This window comes from Trachypithecus francoisi, unplaced genomic scaffold (assembly GCF_009764315.1).
Source record: "Trachypithecus francoisi isolate TF-2019V2 unplaced genomic scaffold, Tfra_2.0 Lachesis_group14, whole genome shotgun sequence".
Classification (NCBI taxonomy): domain Eukaryota; kingdom Metazoa; phylum Chordata; class Mammalia; order Primates; family Cercopithecidae; genus Trachypithecus; species Trachypithecus francoisi.
Window position 1 is genome coordinate 39729012 of NW_022681459.1, and position 22312 is coordinate 39751323.

General features: G+C 44.2%; 1 protein-coding gene across 5 annotated transcripts in view; it reads right to left on the minus strand.

Annotated features, from left to right (window-relative positions):
• PI4KA (phosphatidylinositol 4-kinase alpha) overlaps positions 1-22312 on the minus strand; it is a 150377-nt gene that overhangs the window by 120638 nt on the left and 7427 nt on the right. For all 5 annotated transcript variants that reach the window (XR_004442559.1, XR_004442560.1, XR_004442558.1 and 2 more), the window contains exons 2-3: positions 8074-8190; positions 3690-3783 (exon numbers count right to left, since the gene is read on the minus strand). Coding sequence is in view for 1 of the 5 variants with exons in the window: in XM_033234040.1 (XP_033089931.1) it covers positions 3690-3783; positions 8074-8190 (211 nt within the window). In the remaining 4 variants the exon portion in view is untranslated. The remainder of the gene's footprint in view (positions 1-3689; positions 3784-8073; positions 8191-22312) is intronic.

Genomic DNA, 22312 nt, shown 5'->3' on the forward strand with positions numbered 1-22312 from the left:
CCTCCTTGAGACAAATCTCAAAAGAAGAGCTATGGGCCCAATGAGTTTGCTGAGAAACACCCTTACCTTTCTTTTACATAAATGTTTTGGTTCAATAAACTTAAATGTTTCCTGAGCCAATAGCTAGTGTGAGATAACAGAGCCTCTCAACATGACAGATTCAACTTTTTATTCCCTAAGTAAATGTGAGAAATCACAAAAAAATTAAAAAATAATAAAAAAATTAAAAACAAAAACAAAAACAAAAAACACTTGGCTGGGCGAAGTAGCTCACGCCTATAATCCCAGCACTTCTGGGGGGCCAAGGCAGACAGATCACCTGAGGTCAGGAGTTCGAGACCAGCCTGGCCAACCTGGTGAAACCCCATCTCTACTAAAAATACAAAAATCAGCTGGGTGTGGTGGCGCACACCTGTAATCCCAGCCACTTGAGAGGCTGAGGCAGGAGAATCGCTTGAAGCCAGGAGGAGGAGGTTGCAGTGAGCTGAGATCACACCACTGTACTCCAGCCTGGGTGACAGAATGAGTCGCCATCTCAAAAAAAAAAAAATTAATCAATTTTGAATATTGAATATTGAATTAAGGACAAAAGAGTATCCATTATTTAATGGATATATTCATAGTACATGACAGAAGACTTACATTTCTACTCCAACACCTAAAATTTTAAAGTGCAGCTCTAGGCTATTCTCAAACTTGAAAGTGCCCATGCCCAGCCTAAAATTTGACTTTTTAGTAATGATACTCTATTTAATTTGTAGTCTATCAAATTGCAGGACAGACTGGGTGCGGTGGCTCACGCCTATAGTGCTAGCACTTTAGGAGGCCAAGGAAGGCAGATCACTTGAGGCCAGGAGTTCAAGACCAGCCCAGCCAACATGGCAAAATTCTGTTTCTACCGAAGATATAAAAATTAGCCAGGCATGGTGGTGCACGCCTGTAATCCCAGGTACTTGGGAGGCTGAGGCACGAGAATCGCTTGAACCCAGGAGGTGAAGGTTGCAGTGAACCGAGGTCAGGCCACTGCACTCCAGCTTGGAGTGCAGACAGAGTGAGACTCTGTCTCAAAACACAAAAAACAAACAAAATCCTAACAAATTGCAGGATACATGCATAATTTGGGATCTGTCAGTTTTAGGCATGTTACCAGAAATGATGAAAACCCAAAGGTCAAGAGGAATACAGGCACAAACAGAATGTTTTTTAATTTTTATTTCGGGTTCAGGGGTACATGTGCAGTTTTGTTATACAGGTAAACTGCATGTTACGGGGATTTGGTGTACAGATTATTTCATCATCCCCGTAGTAAGTATAGTACCCAAAAAGTAGTTTTCCCATCCTCACCCTCCTCCTACTCTCCACTCTTTTTTTTTTTTTTTTTTGAGACAAAGTCTGGCTCTGTTGCCCAGGCTGGAGTGCAGTGGCCGGATCTCAGCTCACTGCAAGCTCCGCCTCCCGGGTTTATGCCATTCTCCTGCCTCAGCCTCCCGAGTAGCTGGAACTACAGGCAACCGCCACCTCACCTGGCTAGTTTTTTGTATTTTTTAGTAGAAACGGGGTTTTACTATGTTAGCCAGGATGGTCTCAATCTCCTGACCTCGTGATCCGCCCATCTCGGCCTCCCAAAGTGCTGGGATTACAGGCTTGAGCCACCACGCCCGGCCTCTCCACTCTTAAGTAGGCCCCAGTATCTGCTGTTCCCTTCTGTGTTCATATGTACTCGATGTTTAGATCCCACTTATAAGTGAGAACATGCAGCGTTTGGTTTCCTGTTCCTGTGCTAATTCTCCCATAATGGTCTCCAGCTCCATCCATGTTGCTGCAAAAGACATGATCTTGGCCAGGCACAGTGGCCTCACACTTGTAATCCCGGCACTTTGGGAGGCTGAGGCAGGCAAATCACTTGAGGCCAGGAGTTCGAGACCAGTCAAGCCAACATGGCAAACCCCATCTCCACTATAAATCTTAAAAATTAGCTGGGCGTAGTGGCACATGCCTATAATCCCAGCTACTTGGGAGGCTGAGACACAAGAACCACTTGAACCTGGGAGGCGGAGGTTGCAGTGAGCAGAGATCACACCACTGTACTCCAGGCTGGGTGACAGAGCGAGACTCTGTCTCAAAAAAAGATAAAATAAAAAATAAAAGGACATGATCTTGTTCTTTTTTTATGGCTACACAGTACTCCATGGTACACATACCACATTTTCTTATCTAGTCTTCCATTGATGGGCATTTAGGTTGATTCCTTATCTTTGTTATTGTGAATATTGCTGTAATAAACATACTTATGTATGTATTTTTACAGCAGGATGATTTACATTCCTTTGAGTATGTACCCAAAAATGAGATTGCTGGGTCAAATGGTAATTCCAAAGAACTTAAATGGTAATTAAGTTCTTTTAGAAATTGTCAAACTGCATTCCACAATGGCTGAACTAATTTATATTCACACCAGCAGTGTACAAGTGTTCCCTTTTCTCCACAACCTCACCAGCATCTGTTATTTCTTGACTTTCTAATAACAGCCATTCTGACTGGTGTGAGATGGTATCTCATTGCAATTTTGATTTGCATTTCTCTGATTATTAGCATCAGATGATGAGCATATTTTTCATATATTTGTTGGCCACTTGTATGTCTTCTTTTGAAAAGTGTCTATTTGTCCTTTGCTCACCTTTTAATGGGGTTGTTTTTTGCTTGTAAATTTAAGTTCCTCATAGATTCTGGACATTAGACCTTTGCATAGTTTGCAAATATTCTCTTTCATTCTTTTTTCTTTTTTTCGAGATGGAGTCTCGCTCTGTTGTTGCCCAGGCTGGAGTACAGTGGCATGTCTTGGCTCACTGCAACCTCCACCTCCCGGGTTCAAACGATTCTTCTGCCTCAGCCTTCCAAGTAGCTGGGACTATAGGCACACACCATCACGTCCGGCTAATTTTTTGTATTTTTTAGTAGAGATGGAGTTTCACCATATTGGCCAGGCTGGCCTTGAACTCCTGACCTCGTGATCCACCTGCCTCGGCCTCCCGAAGCACTGGGATTACAGGCATGAGCCACCGTGCCCGGCTGACCCAGACTAGTCTTAAACTCCTGAGCTCAAACGATCTGCCCATTTCGGCCTCCCAAAGTGCTAGAATTACAGGAGTGACCCACCATACCAGCCAATTTATTCCGTTTCTAAAGGTGCAAAGTTTAACTGCAACTTAGAAACAAAGTGATGAAACCATTTACAGTGAACATTGCTACTGCGTCCCCAACCTCCATCTCACCCTTTTTGAGCAGCAGTAGTATAATCTGGAAAACTGACCTCACTCCAGGAGTGAGCCTATAAATTCTAAGGGTAACAGTGACTGATTTGGGGATGGGCAGGTGACCCAATTCTGGCCAATGAGACATGAGAAAAGGTTCTTGAAGGTCTCAACAAGAATGAGCAAGAATGCTTAGTCTCAGAAGAATGCAAGGGAAAGCTGGCCTGCCCAGGCCCACCTTCTCCCCAACTCATCTATGGGCTGTGGCCAACACATGGATGTAAGCTCAGCCCACAATGCTGCAGGCAGTTAGTTGTTTCACAGCCAGAAGTGAGACAAGACGCATCTGATGTATCAGTATGAATAAACACCTGATCCTACAGACACTGAATATGTATATTTTCTTTTATATTCAGGGAAAACATTATATACTATTACCTCTGCCTTTCCGAGCTGTGCTTTCTTCTACCCAATACACTTTTGGAAGACCTTTGAGAAGTCGCAGAAGGTAAGGAACCACACAATCTTTGTGCTAAAAAATAAGAAGAAGAAGAATAAATTAGATTTAATAAAATAAGTGATTGGTAGCTTTTTAGCCCAGATTAAGCCCAAAGCAAAGCATATCCACATCCTAATCATCTCAGAGATTCTCCAAGGATAATGTAAAGGGCACGTAAATTTACATGGCATCACTCCATTCCTGTTTTCACACTGCAGAGTCCAGAGGCTGTCCCATCAACCTATACCACAGGAGCCTAAGGAAGGGTTCACACCTGCCTTCTGGGGCAGAGGGTCCAGCCTGCTCAGGCCTCCTCTGGGGGTTGGGCATCTCCAGAAGGTACATGTGTGTATGCACTCAAAGCTGTCTTCAGTGAGAATGGTTTAGACCCCAAAAATCCTACCAAGAGCCCCGGAATAAGATCCTAGGGATGGAGAGAAGCTCATACTGTGGGCATCTCAACTGGGTGATGCTTTTTTCTGTTCATGTCCCTTGTCCATTTTCCTTGCTTTTTTTTTTTTTTAATTTTCTACTTCATGTTTCCTCTTGCTCTTCTCAAGTTGAGCATCAGACTTTATAGCCAACATTAGCCCAGTGAAAAATTTTACTTTCCTCTAATTTCTGAACTAGCCAATCAACACCAATATACAGCTTCATAATCTTCCATCATTGGCTTTTGGAGCTATTTCCCTAATTACAGCTGTTCCAGTTAAGGATTAGATGTGCTCCAGAGAAGAAGTGTGCTCTAGAGAAGAGGGGTACTATTTGATGTTTTGAAATGCTGACAAACTACATGGTAGTTTTAAAAACATGGCTGCAGCCAGGCACAGTGGCTCAAACCCGTAATCCTAGCACTTTGGGAGACCCAGGCAGGTGGATCACTTGAGCCCAGGAATTCAAGACCCGGCTGGCCAACATGGCAAAATCATGTCTCTACTAAAAATACAAGTATTAGCTTGGTGCAGGGGCACATGCCTGTAGTCCCAGCTACTCGGGAGGCTGAGGTGGGAGGATTGCTTGAGCATGGGAGGTGAAGGCTTCAGTAAGTCAAGATTGTGCCACTGCACTCCATCCTGGGCGAGAGTGAAATCTGGTCTCAAAAAAAATTAAAATATAAAAACATGGCAGACAGTGGCCGGGCATGGTGGCTAACGCCTGTAATCCCAGCACTTTGGGAGGCTGAAGTGGGCAAATCACGAAGTCAGGAGATCGAGACCATCCTGGCTAACACGGTGAAACCCCGTCTCTACTGAAAACACAAAAAATTAGCCAGGCATGGTCGTGGGCACGTGCGCCTGTAGTCCCAGCTACTGGGGAGGCTGAGGCATGAGAATGGCGTAAGTAAACAGGGGAGGCAGAGCTTGCAGTGAGCCTAGATGGCGCCACTGCACTCCAGCCTGGGCGACAGAGCGAGACTCTGTCTCAAAAAAACAAAACAAAACAAAATAAAACATGGCAGAAGGCACGCAGCTTCCATCTGGCTCTTTTTTAGGACATTTGTCCTGGAACCTAGACACTATACTGTGATAAGACCCATGAATGAGACTTCAGGTGATTCCAGCCCCCAGCTTTTGAGCCACCCAACTGACGCTAAATGGAGTCAATTGAGCCCTGTCTAAATTGCAGATTCATGAATCAAACAAAACAATGTATTAAGCACTAAGTTTGGGGGGAGCTTGTTATACCATGATAGATAACCAAAAACAAAGAACTTTATCAAAAACAAAACAGTTTTTTCTCTAGACCATAAAAAGGAACTGGCTAAGACACCTGTCGAGGATCCTAGTGTACTGAAAGGAACAAAACTCCATAAGGCCTGAACCACATGGCCTCCTGCAGAGGAAGTGGCTCCAGGTGGCTCTTTTCTATATAAACTGTGATGACATTAGCAGCATAGGGTGAGTAAAACCACCTCAGCTCCTCTGGCCACAGCTGCTACCATGGCAGCCCACTGCTGGGACCGGAAGGAGGTTAATGCAGAGCCCATCTTAGAGGGAAGCAAGGAATATAAGCACCAGGTAAACCAAGGTGGTCCCTAGGGCTTTCTCAGGGGGCTGGCAAAGCATGCTAGGCTTCTCTCCTAGTATATATGAGGTCGGTGGGCTGCCCTGACATACAGGCAAACTCTATGGTCCAAGGGACAATCTCACATGCCACCTGGGACCCTGCTAGTCCTTACTCAGAACCTGAATGACACCAAAAGTAACTTGTGCTCATCTATTCGTTGTCATCTTAAGTCTAATACAAGTACAATACTTTCAGGACTTACAAGTAAATCTATAAAGAAATGTGTTTGTCAAAGATATTATCAAGTAATCCACATGTGAACAACAATAGTTTCTTATAAATTTTTTTAAATTCTTTTTTGCCCTTTATAATTCATTTTATATTTATGTAGGATACGGTAAACAGAAAAAGTAAAAATAGTTTTCTTTCTTTTCACATTTATAAATAAACAGGCAGGCTGGGTACGGTGGCACATGCCCGTAATCCCAGCACTTTGGGAGGCCTAGGCATGAGGATCACTTGAGACTATGGTTGGAGATCAACCTGGGCAACATAGCAAGACCCTCATTTCTACAGAAAATTTAAAAATCATACCCAGGACTATAAACCCAGCTGCTCAGGAGGCTGAGATGGGAGACTCCCTTGAGCCCAGGAGTTCAAGGCTGCATTAAATAATGACTGTGCCACTGCACTCCAGCCTAGGCGATAGAGTGACACTCTGTTTCTAAGAATAAATATACAAATACACAGCAGAAGAAAAACCAAAATGCAGCTTATGTATCTAATTTTGGTTTTTAATGTAAACTTAATCAGGTAACCTATTTAATTACTAAAATACTGCTCTATAATTAAAATTCTTATTTTTTTCAAATGTATAAATACTGTCAAAATATTAACACTTATTAGAGCAAAATTTCCAGGAGATGGAAGCAACCTTTTCTAGATAAATATTCAAATGTCTAACATCTTTATTTACCTAACACAGCATAATCAACTTGGAATTTAGAAATAGTATCTAGTAATGATAAAAATAAATAGATAAATAAATAAAAGATTCAATATCCAATGATCAATCATTTGTTTCAATTAGCTTTGATAAATATGAAAATATAGTCTCAAAAAACAAACAAACAGGCTGGGCGCGGTGGCTCAAGCCTGTAATCCCAGCACTTTGGGAGGCCAAGACGGGCAGATCACGAGGTCAGGAGATCAAGACCATCCTGGCTAACACAGTGAAACCCTGTCTCTACGAAAAAGCACAAAAAACTAGCCGGGCGAGGTGGCGGGCGCCTGTAGTCCCAGCTAATGTAGTCCCAGCCACTCAGGAGGCTGAGGCAGGAGAATGGCGTAAACCCGGAAGGCGGAGCTTGCAGTGAGCTGAGATCCGGCCACTGCACTCCAGCCTGGGCGACAGAGCCAGACTCCGTCTCAAAAACAAACAAACAAACAAAAAATACACACACAAAACAGTCACACTATTTTTTCGTTGGAGCTACAGGGCTAGTTTTTAAGTCCCTATTCAAAGGTACATTGAGACCAGGCATGATGGCTGACACGTGGTGCATGCCTGTAATCCTAACACTTTGGGAGGCAGAGGCAGGCAGATCACCTGAGGTCAAGAGCTTGAGACCAGCCTGCCGAACATGGAGAAACCCCGTCTCTACTAAAAATACAAAAAAATGAGCCGGGAGTGGTGGCTGGCACCCGTAATCCCAGCTACTCAGGAGGCTGAGGCAGGAGAATCACTTGAACCCTGGAGGCGGAGGTTGCAGTGAGCCAAGACTGCACCACTGCACTCCAGCCTGGGCAACAGAGCGAGACTCCATCTCAAAGAAAAAAAAAGAAGATACAATGATACATACTCTAAAAGTTTATATACATAATCACAATTTTGAAAAAGATGATATCAAAATTACCTAAAATGATTTTGTCCTTTCGGAAGGAGAAATACAGTACCCCTGCATTTGAATGATGAGCATTTTACCTGAGCTTGAAAACCAAACCTACCCTGGAAGGCACACAATTACTTCTCAAAGCATTTTGACTTACTCTGTGGCACATAATAATAAACAAACAAAAACCACTTTTTTTACAACATAATATATACACTCAATTCCAAAAAACTCAAATTTTCTAAGAAGGTTTACATTTGGAAGTCTCATTCCCACCTTGTCCTACCCTCCCCACTAACCACTTTGATTAGGTTCAAATGTATTCTTCTAGTAATGTTTTAGGTAAATATAAGCAGATACAAACTTAAATGCTCACTACACCCCCATTTACAATGAAGAAACTTTTAATTTCATGAAGACTTACCTGAAGATCAGATTCAATCAGAAAAATGCCCAATGCAATCACTGCATCTCTCCGTCTTTCATCTAACTGGAAGATCCCATGGAAATCCACTGGACACATGCAAAGAAGCTTTTGGACCTAGAAAATAAGACCCCCCAAAAACAGCTCCAGAAAACAGAAAACCACATTCAAAGCAAAGCAAGCTGAGTACAGTGTCACATGCCTGTAGTCCCAGCTATTTAGGAGGCTGAGGTGGGAGGATAACTTGAGTTGGGAGTTTCAGACTAGCCTGGCCAACATAGTGAGACTCTATCTCTTAAATAAATATAAATAAAAAATAGGCCAGGTGCAGTAGCTCACACCTGTAATCCCAACCCTTTGGGAGGCCAAGACAGGTGGATCACCTGAGGTCAGGAGCTCGAGACCAGCCTGGCCAACATGGTGAAACCCCGTCTCTACTAAAAATACAAAAATTAGCCAGGCGTGGTGGCATGCGCCTGTCGTCCCAGCTACTCGGGAGGCTGAGGCAGAAGACTCACTTGAACCCAGGAGACAGAGGTTGCAGTGAGCCAAGATCGTGCCACTGCACTCCAGCCTGGGTGACACAGCAAGACTCTGTCTCAAAAACAAACAAACAAAAAACAAACAAACAAACAAAAACATTACCATAAACCCCAAAGAGTCCATGTAACCAATAAGTCATAATTTTTTTTTTAGTTAAAAGATCACGGCCGGGCGCGGTGGCTCAAGCCTGTAATCCCAGCACTTTGGGAGGCCGAGACGGGCGGATCACGAGGTCAGGAGATCGAGACCATCCTGGCTAACACAGTGAAACCCCGTCTCTACTAAAAATACAAAAACTAGCCGGGCGAGGTGGCAGGCGCCTGTAGTCCCAGCTACTGGGGAGGCTGAGGCAGGAGAATGGCGTAAACCCGGGAGGCGGAGCTTGCAGTGAGCTGAGATCCGGCCACTGCACTCCAGCCTGGGCGACAGAGCGAGACTCCGTCTCAAAAAAAAAAAAAAAAAAAAAAAAAGATCACAGGACATTTCCAGCTGCTGAAACGATTGTACACATGCCCCTCAAAACACATAAACTCTGAGTAATATGAGCTAAGGGTTAAAACTATATATACTCAGAGCGGGTAAGACACAATGGCTAAAGTTTGCATTTTGGTATTAGGACAGTCTAAGTGGGTGTTCCACCTCCTGACCACAAACAGCTTACCTAAACCAACCTGCAGTAACAATGCCTCACTGACTCTTTTAAAAAACCAAATGTGTAAATGGTGCTGGGAAAATTGGCTAGCCATAAGTAGAAAGCTGAAACTGGATCCTTTCCTTACCCCTTATACGAAAATTAATTCAAGATGGATTAGAGACTTAAATGTTAGACCTAATACCATAAAAACCCTAGAAGAAAACCTAGGTAATACCATTCAGGACATAGGCATGGGCAAGGACTTCATGTCTAAAACACCAAGAGCAACAGCAGCAAAAGCCAAAATTGACAAATGGGATCTAATTAAACTAAAGAGCTTCTGCACAGCAAAAGAAACTACCATCAGAGTGAACAGGCAACCTACAGAATGGGAGAAAATTTTTGCAATCTACTCATCTGACAAAGGGCTAATATCCAGAGTCTACAAAGACCTTAAACAAATTTACAAGAAAAAAACAAACAACCCCATCAAAAAGTGGGCAAAGGATATGAACAGACATTTCTCAAAAGAAGACATTCATACAGCCAACAGACACATGAAAAAATGCTCATCATCACTGGCCATCAGAGAAATGCAAATCAAAATCACAATGAGATACCATCTCACGCCAGTTAGAATGGCAATCATTAAAAAGTCAGGAAACAACAGGTGCTAGAGAGGATGTGGAGAAACAGGAACACTTTTACACCGTTGGTGGGACTGTAAACTAGGTTCAACCATTATGGAAAACAGTATGGCGATTCCTCAAGGATCTAGAACTAGATGTACCATATGACCCAGCCATCCCATTACTGGGTATATACCCAAAGGATCATAAATCATGCTGCTATAAAGACACATGCACATGTATGTTTATTGCGGCACTATTCACAATAGCAAAGACTTGGAATCAACCCAAATGTCCATCAGTGACAGACTGGATTAAGAAAATGTGGCACATATACACCATGGAATACTATGCAGCCATAAAAAAGGATGAGTTTGTGTCCTTTATAGGGACATGGATGCAGCTGGAAACCATCATTCTTAGCAAACTATCACAAGAACAGAAAACCAGACACTGCATGTTCTCACTCATAGGTGGGAACTGAACAATGAGATCACTTGGACTCGGGAAGGGGAACATCACACACTGGGGCCTATCATGGGGAGGGGGGAGGGGGGAGGGATTGCATTGGGAGTTATATCTGATGTAAATGATGAGTTGATGGGTGCTGACGAGTTGATGGGTGCAGCATACCAACACGGCACAAGTATACATACGTAACAAACCTGCACGTTATGCACATGTACCCTAGAACTTAAAGTATAATAATAATTTAAAACAAACAAACAAACAAATGTGGCCGGGCACGGTGGCTCACACCTGTAATTCCAGCATTTTGGGAGGCCGAGGCGGGCAGATTATGAAGTCAGAAGTTTGAGACCAGCCTGGCCAATATGGTGAAACCCCGTCTCTAGTAAATACAAAAAGTAGCCAGGCATGGTGGTGAGCACCTGTAATCCCAACTACTCGGGAGGCTGAGGCAGGAGAATTGCCTGAACCCAGAAGGCGGAGGTTGCAGTGAGCTGAGATAGCACCACTGCACTCTCCAGCCTGGGCGACAGAAGGAGACTCTGTCTCAAAAAACAACAACAACAACAAAAATGGCCAGGTACGGTGGCTCAAGCCTGTAATCCCAGCACTTTGGGAGGCTGAGACGGGCGGATCACGAGGTCAGGAGATCAAGACCATCCTGGTGAACATGGTGAAACCCCGTCTCTACCAAAAAAATACAAAAAACTAGCCAGGCGAGGTGGCGGGCGCCTGTAGTCCCAGCTACTCGGGAGGCTGAGGCAGGAGAATGGCATAAACCCGGGAGGCGGAGCTTGCAGTGAGCTGAGATCCGGCCACTGCACTCCAGCCTGGGTGACAGAGCCAGACTCTGTCTCGAAAAAAAAAAAATAAATCAAATGTGTGAATCAGCTGGGACTGAGCACAGCACATATTAAGTGCTCAATAAACATTATCTATTGTTACTGCATATGCTATAATAGTGGCCAGTGGAAGGCAAAAGCAGGCAATGAGATTCAAAGAATGCTGACTAATGAGTCAACACTGAAGCAGAGGGAAGAAGTGGCCCTATTAAAGCCTATGTACTTTGCTCTGCCCTGTGCAATACTTTATCAATACCCTGCACTAAAACACAGAAGAGGCCGGGCACGGTGGCTCAAGCCTGTAATCCCAGCACTTTGGGAGGCCGAGACGGGCGGATCACAAGGTCAGGAGATCGAGACCATCCTGGCTAATACGGTGAAACCCTGTCTCTACTTAAAAAATACAAAAAACTAGCCGGGCGACGAGGCGGGCGCCTGTAGTCCCAGCTACTCGGGAGGCTGAGGCAGGAGAATGGCGTAAACCGGGAGGCGGAGCTTGCAGTGAGCTGAGATCCGGCCACTGCACTCCAGCCTGGGTGGCAGAGCAAGACTCCGTCTCAAAAAAAAAAAAAAAAAAAAAACACAGAAGATACACTCCACTACAAACCTGGCAGATGAAACTAACGTGCTAGAAGACAGCACAGAGACTTGAAAACTCGTCAAAATTGGCATAACATCATTATTTCTCCAACAATAGTGCCTGAAAGACAGCTTTTGATAATGTGATCAGGGAGGACCTCTCTAAGATGGTTCCTCAAATTGGGATCTGACCAAGGAAGCCAGGACAGGAAAGGCTGCTTCTGCAGCAGCACAGTGGAAAAGATGAAGCAAGGAGGCCCAGGAGTTCAGGCCCAGGCAGAGAAGGTCCCCAGAGGGCCCCACAGGCCAGGTCAGAAGCCTGAATTGTACCCTAATAACAAATACATGGAGGCCTTAGGGCATCAAGTTTAGAACTGAAATCTAGAAGAATCCCTCTGGCTGATGCACAGAAAATGGATTTTGGAGGACAAGAGTGAAAACAGAGAGACAGGTAAGGAGATCCCTGCAGTAGCCGAGGCAAAGATGGTAGCATGGTAGCAATCGACAAGTACAGACAGAAACAGATCAGTTCAGGATATGTTTTGGAGGAAGAGTTAACAGGGCTTGATGATGGACAGGATATGGAAGCAAGGGAAAGATTACTTTAGCTGCCTCTTTACCACACTAGAAAGTATCCAGGCTAGGTGCATGGCTCATGCCTGTAATCCCAGCACTTTGGAAGGCTGAGGCAGGAGGATCACTTGAGCCCAGCAGTTTGAGACCAGCCTGGGCAACATAGTAAGACCCTGTCTCTACAAAACAATGACAAAATTAATCAGCTATTGTCAGAGGTGTATGAACCAGAGCCACTCCATCCTGAATAGGGGCTGAGTAAAATGAGGCTGAGACCTACTGGGCTACATTCCCAGACAGTTCAGGCGTTCTAAGTCACAGGGTGAGACAGGAGGTCAGCACAAGATACAAGTCATAAAGACCTTGCTGACAAAACAGGCTGCAGTAAAGAAGCCTGCTAAAACCACCAAAACCAAGACGACTGGTCTTGAACTCCTGATCTCAGGTGATCCACCTACCTCGGCCTCCCAGAGTGCTGAGATTACAGGCATGAGCCACCGTGCGCAGCCACCAAGGCTTTCTTTTTCACATAAAGCATAAGAATGGATTTCCTCTCTCAGGCCAGGTGCTCTGGGTTGGGCTCTAACAATATCCCAGGATCAGAATACAGCATCATCAATACAGTTTAGCTATACTGCCAGGGCAGGTGTCACCCTACCAGTAGAAAGAACTGAAGGCAGCATTTTTTACCATCCTCCATTCCTCTAGACTGCCAGGGCCTCCTCTCCTTCAAATGCCCAGAGGGACTCTGGGGTACTCTGACTTCAGACCTTCTTCCCCTATCTCCATCCAACTAAAAACATTTAAATAGAAATCATCTGTGACCATTCAGAAATTACTCTAAAAGCTAGGCACAGCTTTAAATGTGAAGCAAAGATACCAAAAAGAACAACTAACTCAGAGACCCATGTAATGATTCCATGATTTATGCACTACACTGGCATGGTAGGCAGAATAATGGCACCTCAAAGATGTCCACACCCTCAATCCCCCGGAATCTGTGAATATGTTACTTTACATGGCAAAAGAGACTTTCCAGATGTAATTAAATTAAGAACCTTGAAAAGGAGGTATTATCCTGGATTATTTAGATAGGCCTAGGGCAATCACAAAGGTCATTAAAAGGAGAAAAGATAGGCAGAAGAAGGGGTCAGAGTGATGTGAGATAGGGGCTTGGCCAACCATTGCTCCCTTTGAAGATGAAGGAAGGGGCCAGGAATCAAGGAATGTGGGCAGCTCTAGGAGCTGTAAAAGGCTTGGAAACGATGGCTGGGTACAGTGGCTCATACCTGTAATCCCAGCACTTCGGGAGGCCGAAGTGGGCAGATCACCTGAGGTTAGGAGTTCAAGACCAGCCTGGCCAACACGGTGAAATCCCATCTCTACTAAAAATACAAAAATTAGCCGGGCATGGTGGCAAGCCCCATGGCAGGCACCTGTAGTCCCAGCTACTCAGAAGGCTGACGTAGGAGAACTGCTTGAACCCAGGAGGTAGAAGTTGCAGTGAGCTGAGATTGTGCCACTGCACTCCAGCCTGGGCAACAGAGCAAGACTCCATCTCAAAATATATATTTTTTTTAAAAAATGAAAAAGGTTTGGAAATGAGTTCTCCGCTACGGTCTCTAGAAAGATATACAGCCCTGCCATCACCTTGATTTTAGTCCAGTGAAACATAGGTTGGGTTTCTATCTACAGAACTGTAAAATTATAAATGTATGTTATTCTAACAACAAGTCTGTGGCAATTTATTTACAGTAGTAATAGGAAACTAATGTAATTGGTCACAGGTAATTAAACAAAACTCAAAGCATGTTGGACTGCCTATAAAGAAAAGTATCAAACTGAGTAATCAGATTACAGGCAAGAGGTGGGGCACAGTGGCTCACACCTGTAATCCCAGCACTTTGGGAGGTCGAGGCACGCGGATCACATGAGGCCAGGAGTTCGAAACGATCCTGGCCAAAATGGCAAAACTCCGTATCTATTAAAAATACAAAAATTAGCTGGGTGTGGTGGCCAGGGCCTACCCAGCTACTCGGGAGGCTGAGGCACAAGAATTGCTTGAACCCGGGATCCAAAGATAACAGTGAGACGAGATCGCGCCACTGCACTCCAGGCTGGGCCACAGAGCAAGACTCTGTCTCAAAAAAAAAAAAAAAAAAAAAATTACAGACAATATTTATTTCCTTCTTTATTCTTTTCTGTATTTCCCATAATTCTATAAAAAATATTGATAACTTTAAAATCAGAAAAAAATACAGCCAGGCATGGTGGCCGACGCCTTTAATCCCAGCAGTTTGGGAGGCTGAGGCGGGAGGGTTGCTTGAGCCCAGGAGGTCAAGACCAGGCTGTGCAACATGGCGAGACCCTGTCTCTACAAAAAATTTAAAAATTAGCCAGGCGTGGTGGCATGCCCCTGTAGTCCTAGATGCTCAGGAGGCCAAGGAGGGAAGATTGCTAGAGGACTGCATGAGCCCAGGAGGTTGAGGCTGCAGTGAACTGTGATCACACTACCGCACTCCAGCTTGGGTGACAAAGCAAGACCCTATCTCCAAACAAAAAAAGAAAAAGAAAAGAAATACAGAATATACACAAGTTCAGGTGCTCCACTGATATGCTTACCTGAACTGCAGGCTTGAGGATCACTGACAACTCCCAAACATATGAAGAAGTGTAGGTATAGGGCCAGGAGAGGTTGCACAGATGCAACCAGTAAATGTCCACTTTCAGGCAGGCCATGTGTTATTCTATCCCTGTTTTACAGGTTAGGCAACTAGGTTCAGATAAGTTAAGTGCATCTGAGGCAATAGGCTCCTAACCAGAACTTCCTTCTTATTTTGTCTCTTCCTACTCCAATATTTCCACTTCTGGTTCATATACTTTCAATGGTTCCCCATTGCCCAATGAACCCTCAGTGCACACTCCCAGTCCCAAAACTTCTCTCATAAACCCAGGCCGCTATGTATCAATTCTCATTTCTCCCTGCCTGGCCTTTTCCATGGTTTTGACCCATCTGAAACATTTTGTCCAACCTGTTGTATCTCCCCTATAAAAATTCAACCTATCCTTCCAAGATCCATCTCAACTGTCTCACGCCTCTCAAACATTTTCCAGACCTCAGCAACTTGACATAATATCTCCCATTATACTTCTCAATAGCTCACACAGAACTCCGTACTTCTCAAGATAATTACCATCCTGACATCTCAGAGTTACTTGTATACTTATCCTCTTACTGCAGAGAGGCCTATGACCTCCTCATCACTCCACTGCACCCTGCACATTTCAGAACTTTAACAACTACTTAGTGCAACTAAAGTGACCAAGGTCACAGCATTTGATAAGGTGAGGAGGAAAGAAAAGAGGTAAGGGCTACTAGAAAGCAGGGTTTAACTACACTGTGATACTTGTCATATAGTCAGTACTAGGCACAGTGCTGGCATGCAGTTGACACTGAACAAGTTTCTGCTGCCTCACTGAATGAATGGAGGGATAGATAGAAAAACTCTCAAATGAAGTAACATATAATGTACAGTCACTCCCTCACGAGTGTTACAATCCAGCAGAAGTTACAAAACTAATAAAAATGACACAACTAGCAAATAACACAAGTCAGAAACTAAATGACTGAGGGCCCTGAAAGCCTGGTGCAAAGTACTCTTGGAAATTGGGACTCTTATGAGAAAGACATTTGAAGACTTGAACCTGGGTCCTATAGAAATCGTCACACCCAGTTCTGGTGGGTACCATTCTCCAAATAATGACAGCTAACACATATTGAGCATTTATTGTGTGTTCATCTATATTATCTTATTTAATCCTCACAACAGCTCATTAGGTAGCTATTAGTAATCATCCTCCTTTTACATATGATGAAATAGACACAGAGAGGTCAAAGTCCTAAGGCAAGATAAAGCATTAACCCTATAGTCTTTGAAAAAAATGAAAAGAAAAATAACATCAAATGGCTTTTCAGAATCAGAATTTTACAATAAACTAGCAAGTTGTTTTCAGGGTCTTAGGGGGAGTAGGTCATTATAAAAAGTCATTAAGCTCAAAATCTGACCACGATGGCCAGGGTTTTTCCCATTTACAAAAAGAATCCAGACGGGTTCTACCCATCACTTTCTTTTTTTTTTTTTTTTTGAGACGGAGTCTCGCTCTGTCACCCAAGCTGGAGTGCACTGGCCAGATCTCAGCTCACTACAAGCTCCGCCTCCCGGGTTCACACCATTCTCCTGCCTCAGCCTCCCGAGTAGCTGGGACTACAGGCGCCCGCCACCTCGCCTGGCTAGTTTTTTTGTATTTTTTAGTAGAGACGGGGTTTCACCATGTTAGCCAGGATGGTCTTGATCTCCTGACCTTGTGATCCGCCCGCCTCGGCCTCCCAAAGTGCTGGGATTACAGGCTTGAGCCACCGCGCCCGGCCTACCCATCACTTTCAAAAGGTTGTTAAGCCAATGGACCACAGGGAGGCAACAGATATGACTGACTTAGACTCTGGTAAGAACTATTGGCAATACTTTAACCCAAGGATATTAAAAGACAGATATCTCAAAGATGTGAATTTTGACTGCCAAGGTAAGGAAATGCTCAACCAAGGAGAAAATAAGATTCTTTGTAAGACTTGATGATTGGGCAGAAAATTGCAAATGAGAATCAACCATAACAGAGGGTATCTGTAAGGTATTTAGGTCAAAATAAAGCTACAATAATAGCATTATAAAAGTTGAATAATTAAATGATTTTTTTAAAAGAGTACTACTTGTTATTTAAAACCTCTGGGAACAGTCTTTCTGGAGAAAACAAAATTCCCTGAGAATGAAAGACTAAGATTTAAGTATTAATGGTATATTTTTCTGTTAAGACCATTTGTAATTGTGTTTCTCAAATGTACTGTCCCCTCAGACAAAAAATATTGAACATAAGTTGACATTTTCAAAGCGACTCAGAGCTATCATGATAAACAAAGGTGACTGTGACATGATGATACACATGGACCTACAAATGTAAATGGAATAGCCCCTGCTCCTACAAGCACCCTGGATCAGACTTTCATTAGAGATGCTCTTTTGAGCTGAGTGCGGTGGGAAGTGCCTGTAATCCCAGCTGCTTGGGAAGCTGAAGTGGGAGTACTGCTTGAGCCTAGGAGTCTGAGGCTGCAGTAAGCTATGATCGTGCCACTGCACTCCAGCTTGGGCAACAGAGCAGAATCCTGTCTCCAAAAATACAAAATAAAAAAGATGCTCTTTGGTCATCTTTGGACAGATTAATGGCCTTCTAACAAACAAATTCAGCAAGGTTACAGGATACAAGATTAAGATAGGAAAATCAGCCGGGCGCAGTGGCTCACGCCTGTAATCCCACCACTTTGGGAGGTCTAGGCGGTTGGATCACGAGGTCAGGAGATCAAGACCATCCTGGCTAAAACGGTGAAACCCCGTCTCTACTAAAAATACAAAAAAATTAGCTGGGCATGGTGGTGGGCGCCTGTAGTTCCAGCTACTCGGGAGGCTGAGGCAGGAGAATGGTGTGAACCCAGGAGGCAAAGGTTGCAGTGAGCCGAGATAACACCACTGCACTCTAGCCTGGGTGATAGAATGAGATTCTGTCTCAAAACAAACAAAAAAATACGAAAATCAATTGTATTTCTACAAAGCAACAATGAGCAAATTAAGAAAACTATTCCACAGTTAATTTTATGTTATATGAACTTTATCTCAATTATTTAAAAAAAAGAAAGAAAGAAAAACACTAACACAGGAACAGAAAACCAAATACTACACATTCTCAATTATAAGTGGGAGCTGAGGCCGAGCGCAGTGGCTCATGCCTGTAATCCCAGCACTTTGGGAGGCCGAGGCAGGCGGATCACGAGGTCAGAAGTTCGAGACCAGCCTGGCCAACATGGTGAAACCCTGTCTCTACTAAAAAAATACAAAATTAGCCAGGCACGGTGGCACACGCCTGTAGTCCCAGCTACTCGGGAAGCTGAGGCAGGAGAATGGCTTGAACCCAGGAGGCGGAGCTTGCAGTGAGCCGAGATCACGCCACTGTACCTCCAATCTCAGTGATAGAGCGAGACTCTGTCTCATAAATAAATAAATAAATAAGTGGGAGCTGAATGATGAGAACACGTGAACACACAGTGGAGGGAACAACGCACGCTGGGGCCTGTGAGGTGGAGGAGGGAGAGTATCAGGAAGAATAGCTGTTAGGCACAGTGGCTCACGCCTGTAATCCCAGAACTTTGGGAGGCCAAGACAGGTGGATCACCTGAGGTCAGGAGATCGAGACCATCCTGGCTAACACGGTGAAACCCCATCTCTACCAAAAATAAAAATAAAAAAATTAGTGAGGCGTGGTGGCAGGCGCCTGTAGTCCCAGCTACTCGGAAGGCTGAGGCAGGAGAATGGCGTGAACCCGGGAGGCGGAACTTGCAGTGAGTCGAGATCGCGCTACTGCACTCCGGCCTGGGTGACCGAGCAAGACTCCATCTCAAAAAAAAAAAAAAAAAAATTAGCCAGGCGTGGTGGCGTGTGTCTATAGACCCAGCTAATCAGGAGGCTGAGGCAGGAGAATTGCTAGAACCTGGGAGGCAGAGGTTGCAGTGAACTGAGATCACCCCAATGCATTTCAGCCTAGGCAACAGTGCAGGCTCAAAAAAAAAAAAAAAAAAAAAAAAAAAAAGAAGGGGTGGGGGGGGCCAGGCACGGTGGCTCACGCCTGTAATCCCAGCACTTTGGGAAGCTGTGGCAGGTGGATCATGAGGTCAGTAGTTCGAGACCAGCCTGACCAACATGATGAAACCCCGTCTCTACTAAAAATACAAAAAAATTAGCTGGGTGTAGTGTCGCACACCTGTAATCCCAGCTACCCAGGAGGCTGAGGCAGGGGAATCACTTTAACAGAGGAGGCGGAGGTTGCAGTGAGCCAAGATCACGCCACTGCACTCCAGAATGGGCAACAGAGCAAGACTCCATCTCAAAGAAAAAAAAAGTAATAGCTAATGGATGCTGGGCTTGATACATAAGTGATGAGATGATCTGTGCAGCAAACCACCATGGCACACATTTAACAAACCTGCACATCCTGAACATGAACCTAAAATAAAAGTTGAAGAAAAATGAATAAATAAAAATCTAAAAAGGAAAACAACTGTAATAATCCCAGCACTTTGGGAGGCTGAGGCAGGAGGATCGCTTGAGCCCAGGAGTTTGAGACCAGTCTGGGCAACATAGTGAGACTCTGTCTACAAAAAATTTTAGAAATTAGCCAGGAGGCTGGGTGCAGTGGCTCACACCTATAATCTCAACACTTTGGGAGGCTGAAGTGGGTGGATCGCTTGAGCCCACGAGTTCAAAGACCAGCCTGGGGTACATGATGAAACCCGAGACCAACCTGGAGTACATGGTGAAATCCAGTTTCTACAAAATCTAGCCAGGCCATGGTGGCTTGTGCCTGTAGTCCCAGCTACTTCAGAGGCTGAGGTGGGAGGACTGCTTAAGCCTGGGAGGTCCAGGCTATAGTAAGCTGTGATAATACCACTGCATACCACTGCTCTCCAGCCTGAGTGATAGTGAGACCCTGTTTCAAAAAAAAAAAAAAAAAAAGTAGAGCAATTTCATTTAAAATAGCATCAAAAAAAGTAACTTATGAATAAAAACAAAAGAAGTGCAAAACTAAGAAACATTGCTGAAAGTAAAGAAAACCTAAATAAATGGAAAGGCATCCCACGTTCATAGATCAAAACAGTTACCATTGTTTAGATGGCAATATAGGCCGAGCACAGTGGCTCACACCTATAATCCCAGCACTTTGGGTGGCCAAGGTGGGTGGATCACCTGAGGTCAAGAGTTCAAGACCAGCCTGGCCAACAAGGCAAAACCCTGTCTCTACTAAAAATACAAAAATTAGCCGGGCATGGTTGTGCACACCTGTAGTCCCAGCTACCTGGGAGGCAGAGGCAGGAGAAATGCTTGAACCCGGGAGGTGGAGGTTGCAGTGAGCTGAGATTGTGCCACTGCACTCCAGCCTGGGTGACTGAGAGAGACTCCATCTTAAAAAAAAAAAAAAAAGGACAATACAGCAATACAGTCCAAACTGACCTACAGATTCAACACCATCCCTACCAAAACTCTAGGTGAGTTCTTTGCAGAAACTAACAAGCTAACCCTAAAATTCCCATGGTAATTCCAGGGACCCAGAATAGCAAAAACAATCTTGAAAAGGAAGAACAAAGGTGAAGGACTCATTCTTCCCAATTTCAAAACTTGCTACAAAGGTAAAGTAATCAAAACAGTACACGAGCCAGCATCAGGAAAGACATATAGACCAAATAAACCCTCACACTTACAGTCAACTGATTTCTGACAAGGGTTCCAGGACCCCTCAATGGAAAAAAGAATAGTCTTTTCACGAAATCGTGCTGAGACAAGTGGATATTCACATGCAAAAGAAAGTGGACTCCCATCTCATATCAAATAAAAACTTAACTCAAAATGGATCAAAAACTCAAATGTAAGAGCTAAACTACAAAACTGCTAACAAAAAACACAGGTGTAAGTCTTTGTGATCTTGGAATTAGACAATGGTTTCTTAGATACAACACCAAAAGCACAAGGGACAAAAGAAAAAAAAAAATGACAAAATGGACATCATGGAAATTTAAAATTTTTGTGCTTCAAAGAACACCATGAAGAAAGTGAAAAAGCCCACAGAATGGGAGAAAATATTTGCAAATCATATATCTTATTAAGACACTTGTATCTAAAATACATAAAGAACTATTACAACTTAATAAAAAAAAACTACAATTTAAAAATGGACAAAGGATCTGAATAGATATATCTCCAAAGGAGATCTACAAATACCCAAAAAGAGTGGCTGTTCTAGGATAGAATAGGCTGGCTCAGCATCATTAACCATCAGGCAAATACATATCCACAACAGAATAATAAGATCCCACTTCACATCCACTAGGAGGGCTATAATTGGAAAGACAGACAAACCAGAGTGTTGGTGACAATGTACAGAAAACAAGCTTTCTGGCCGGGCGCGGTGGCTCAAGCCTGTAATCCCAGCACTTTGGGAGGCCGAGACGGGCGGATCACGAGGTCAGGAGTTTGAGACCATCCTGGCTAACACGGTGAAACCCCGTCTCTACTGAAAAATACAAAAAGCTAGCCGGGCGAGGTGGCTGGCGCCTGTAGTCCCAGCTACTCGGGAGGCTGAGGCAGGAGAATGGCGTAAACCCGGGAGGCGGAGCTTGCAGTGAGCTGAGATCCGGCCACTGCACTCCAGCCTGGGCGACAGAGCAAGACTTCGTCTCAAAAAAAAAAAAAAAAAAGAAAACAAGCTTTCTGTACACTGTTGGTGGGAATGTAAATGATGTAGTAACTTTGGAAAACAGTCCGGACTTCCTCCAAAGGTTCAACCTAGCGTTACTGTATGGTCCAGCAATTCCATATCTAGTTAAAGACCCAAGACAAATGAAAATACGTCAACAGGGCTGGGCGCGGTGGCTCAAGCCTGTAATCCCAGCACTTTGGGAGGCCGAGACGGGCGGATCACGAGGTCAGGAGATCGAGACCATCCTGGCTAATACGGTGAAACCCGGTCTCTACTAAAGAATACAAAAAAAACTAGCCGGGCGAGGTGGCGGGTGCCTGTAGTCCCAGCTACTCGGGAGGCTGAGGCAGGAGAATGGCGTAAACCCGGGGGGCGGAGCTTGCAGTGAGCTGAGATCTGGCCACTGCACTCCAGCCTGGGCGACAGAGCAAGACTCTGTCTCAAAAAAAAAAAAAAAGAAAAAGAAAAAAGAAAATACGTCTACAGAAACACTTGTACATGAATTTCCATAGCAGCATTATTTATAATAGTCAAAATGTAGAAACAATCCAAACATCCACCTACTAATGAATGGATAAAATGTGGTATATGCATATAAACATTATGCAGTAATAAAAATA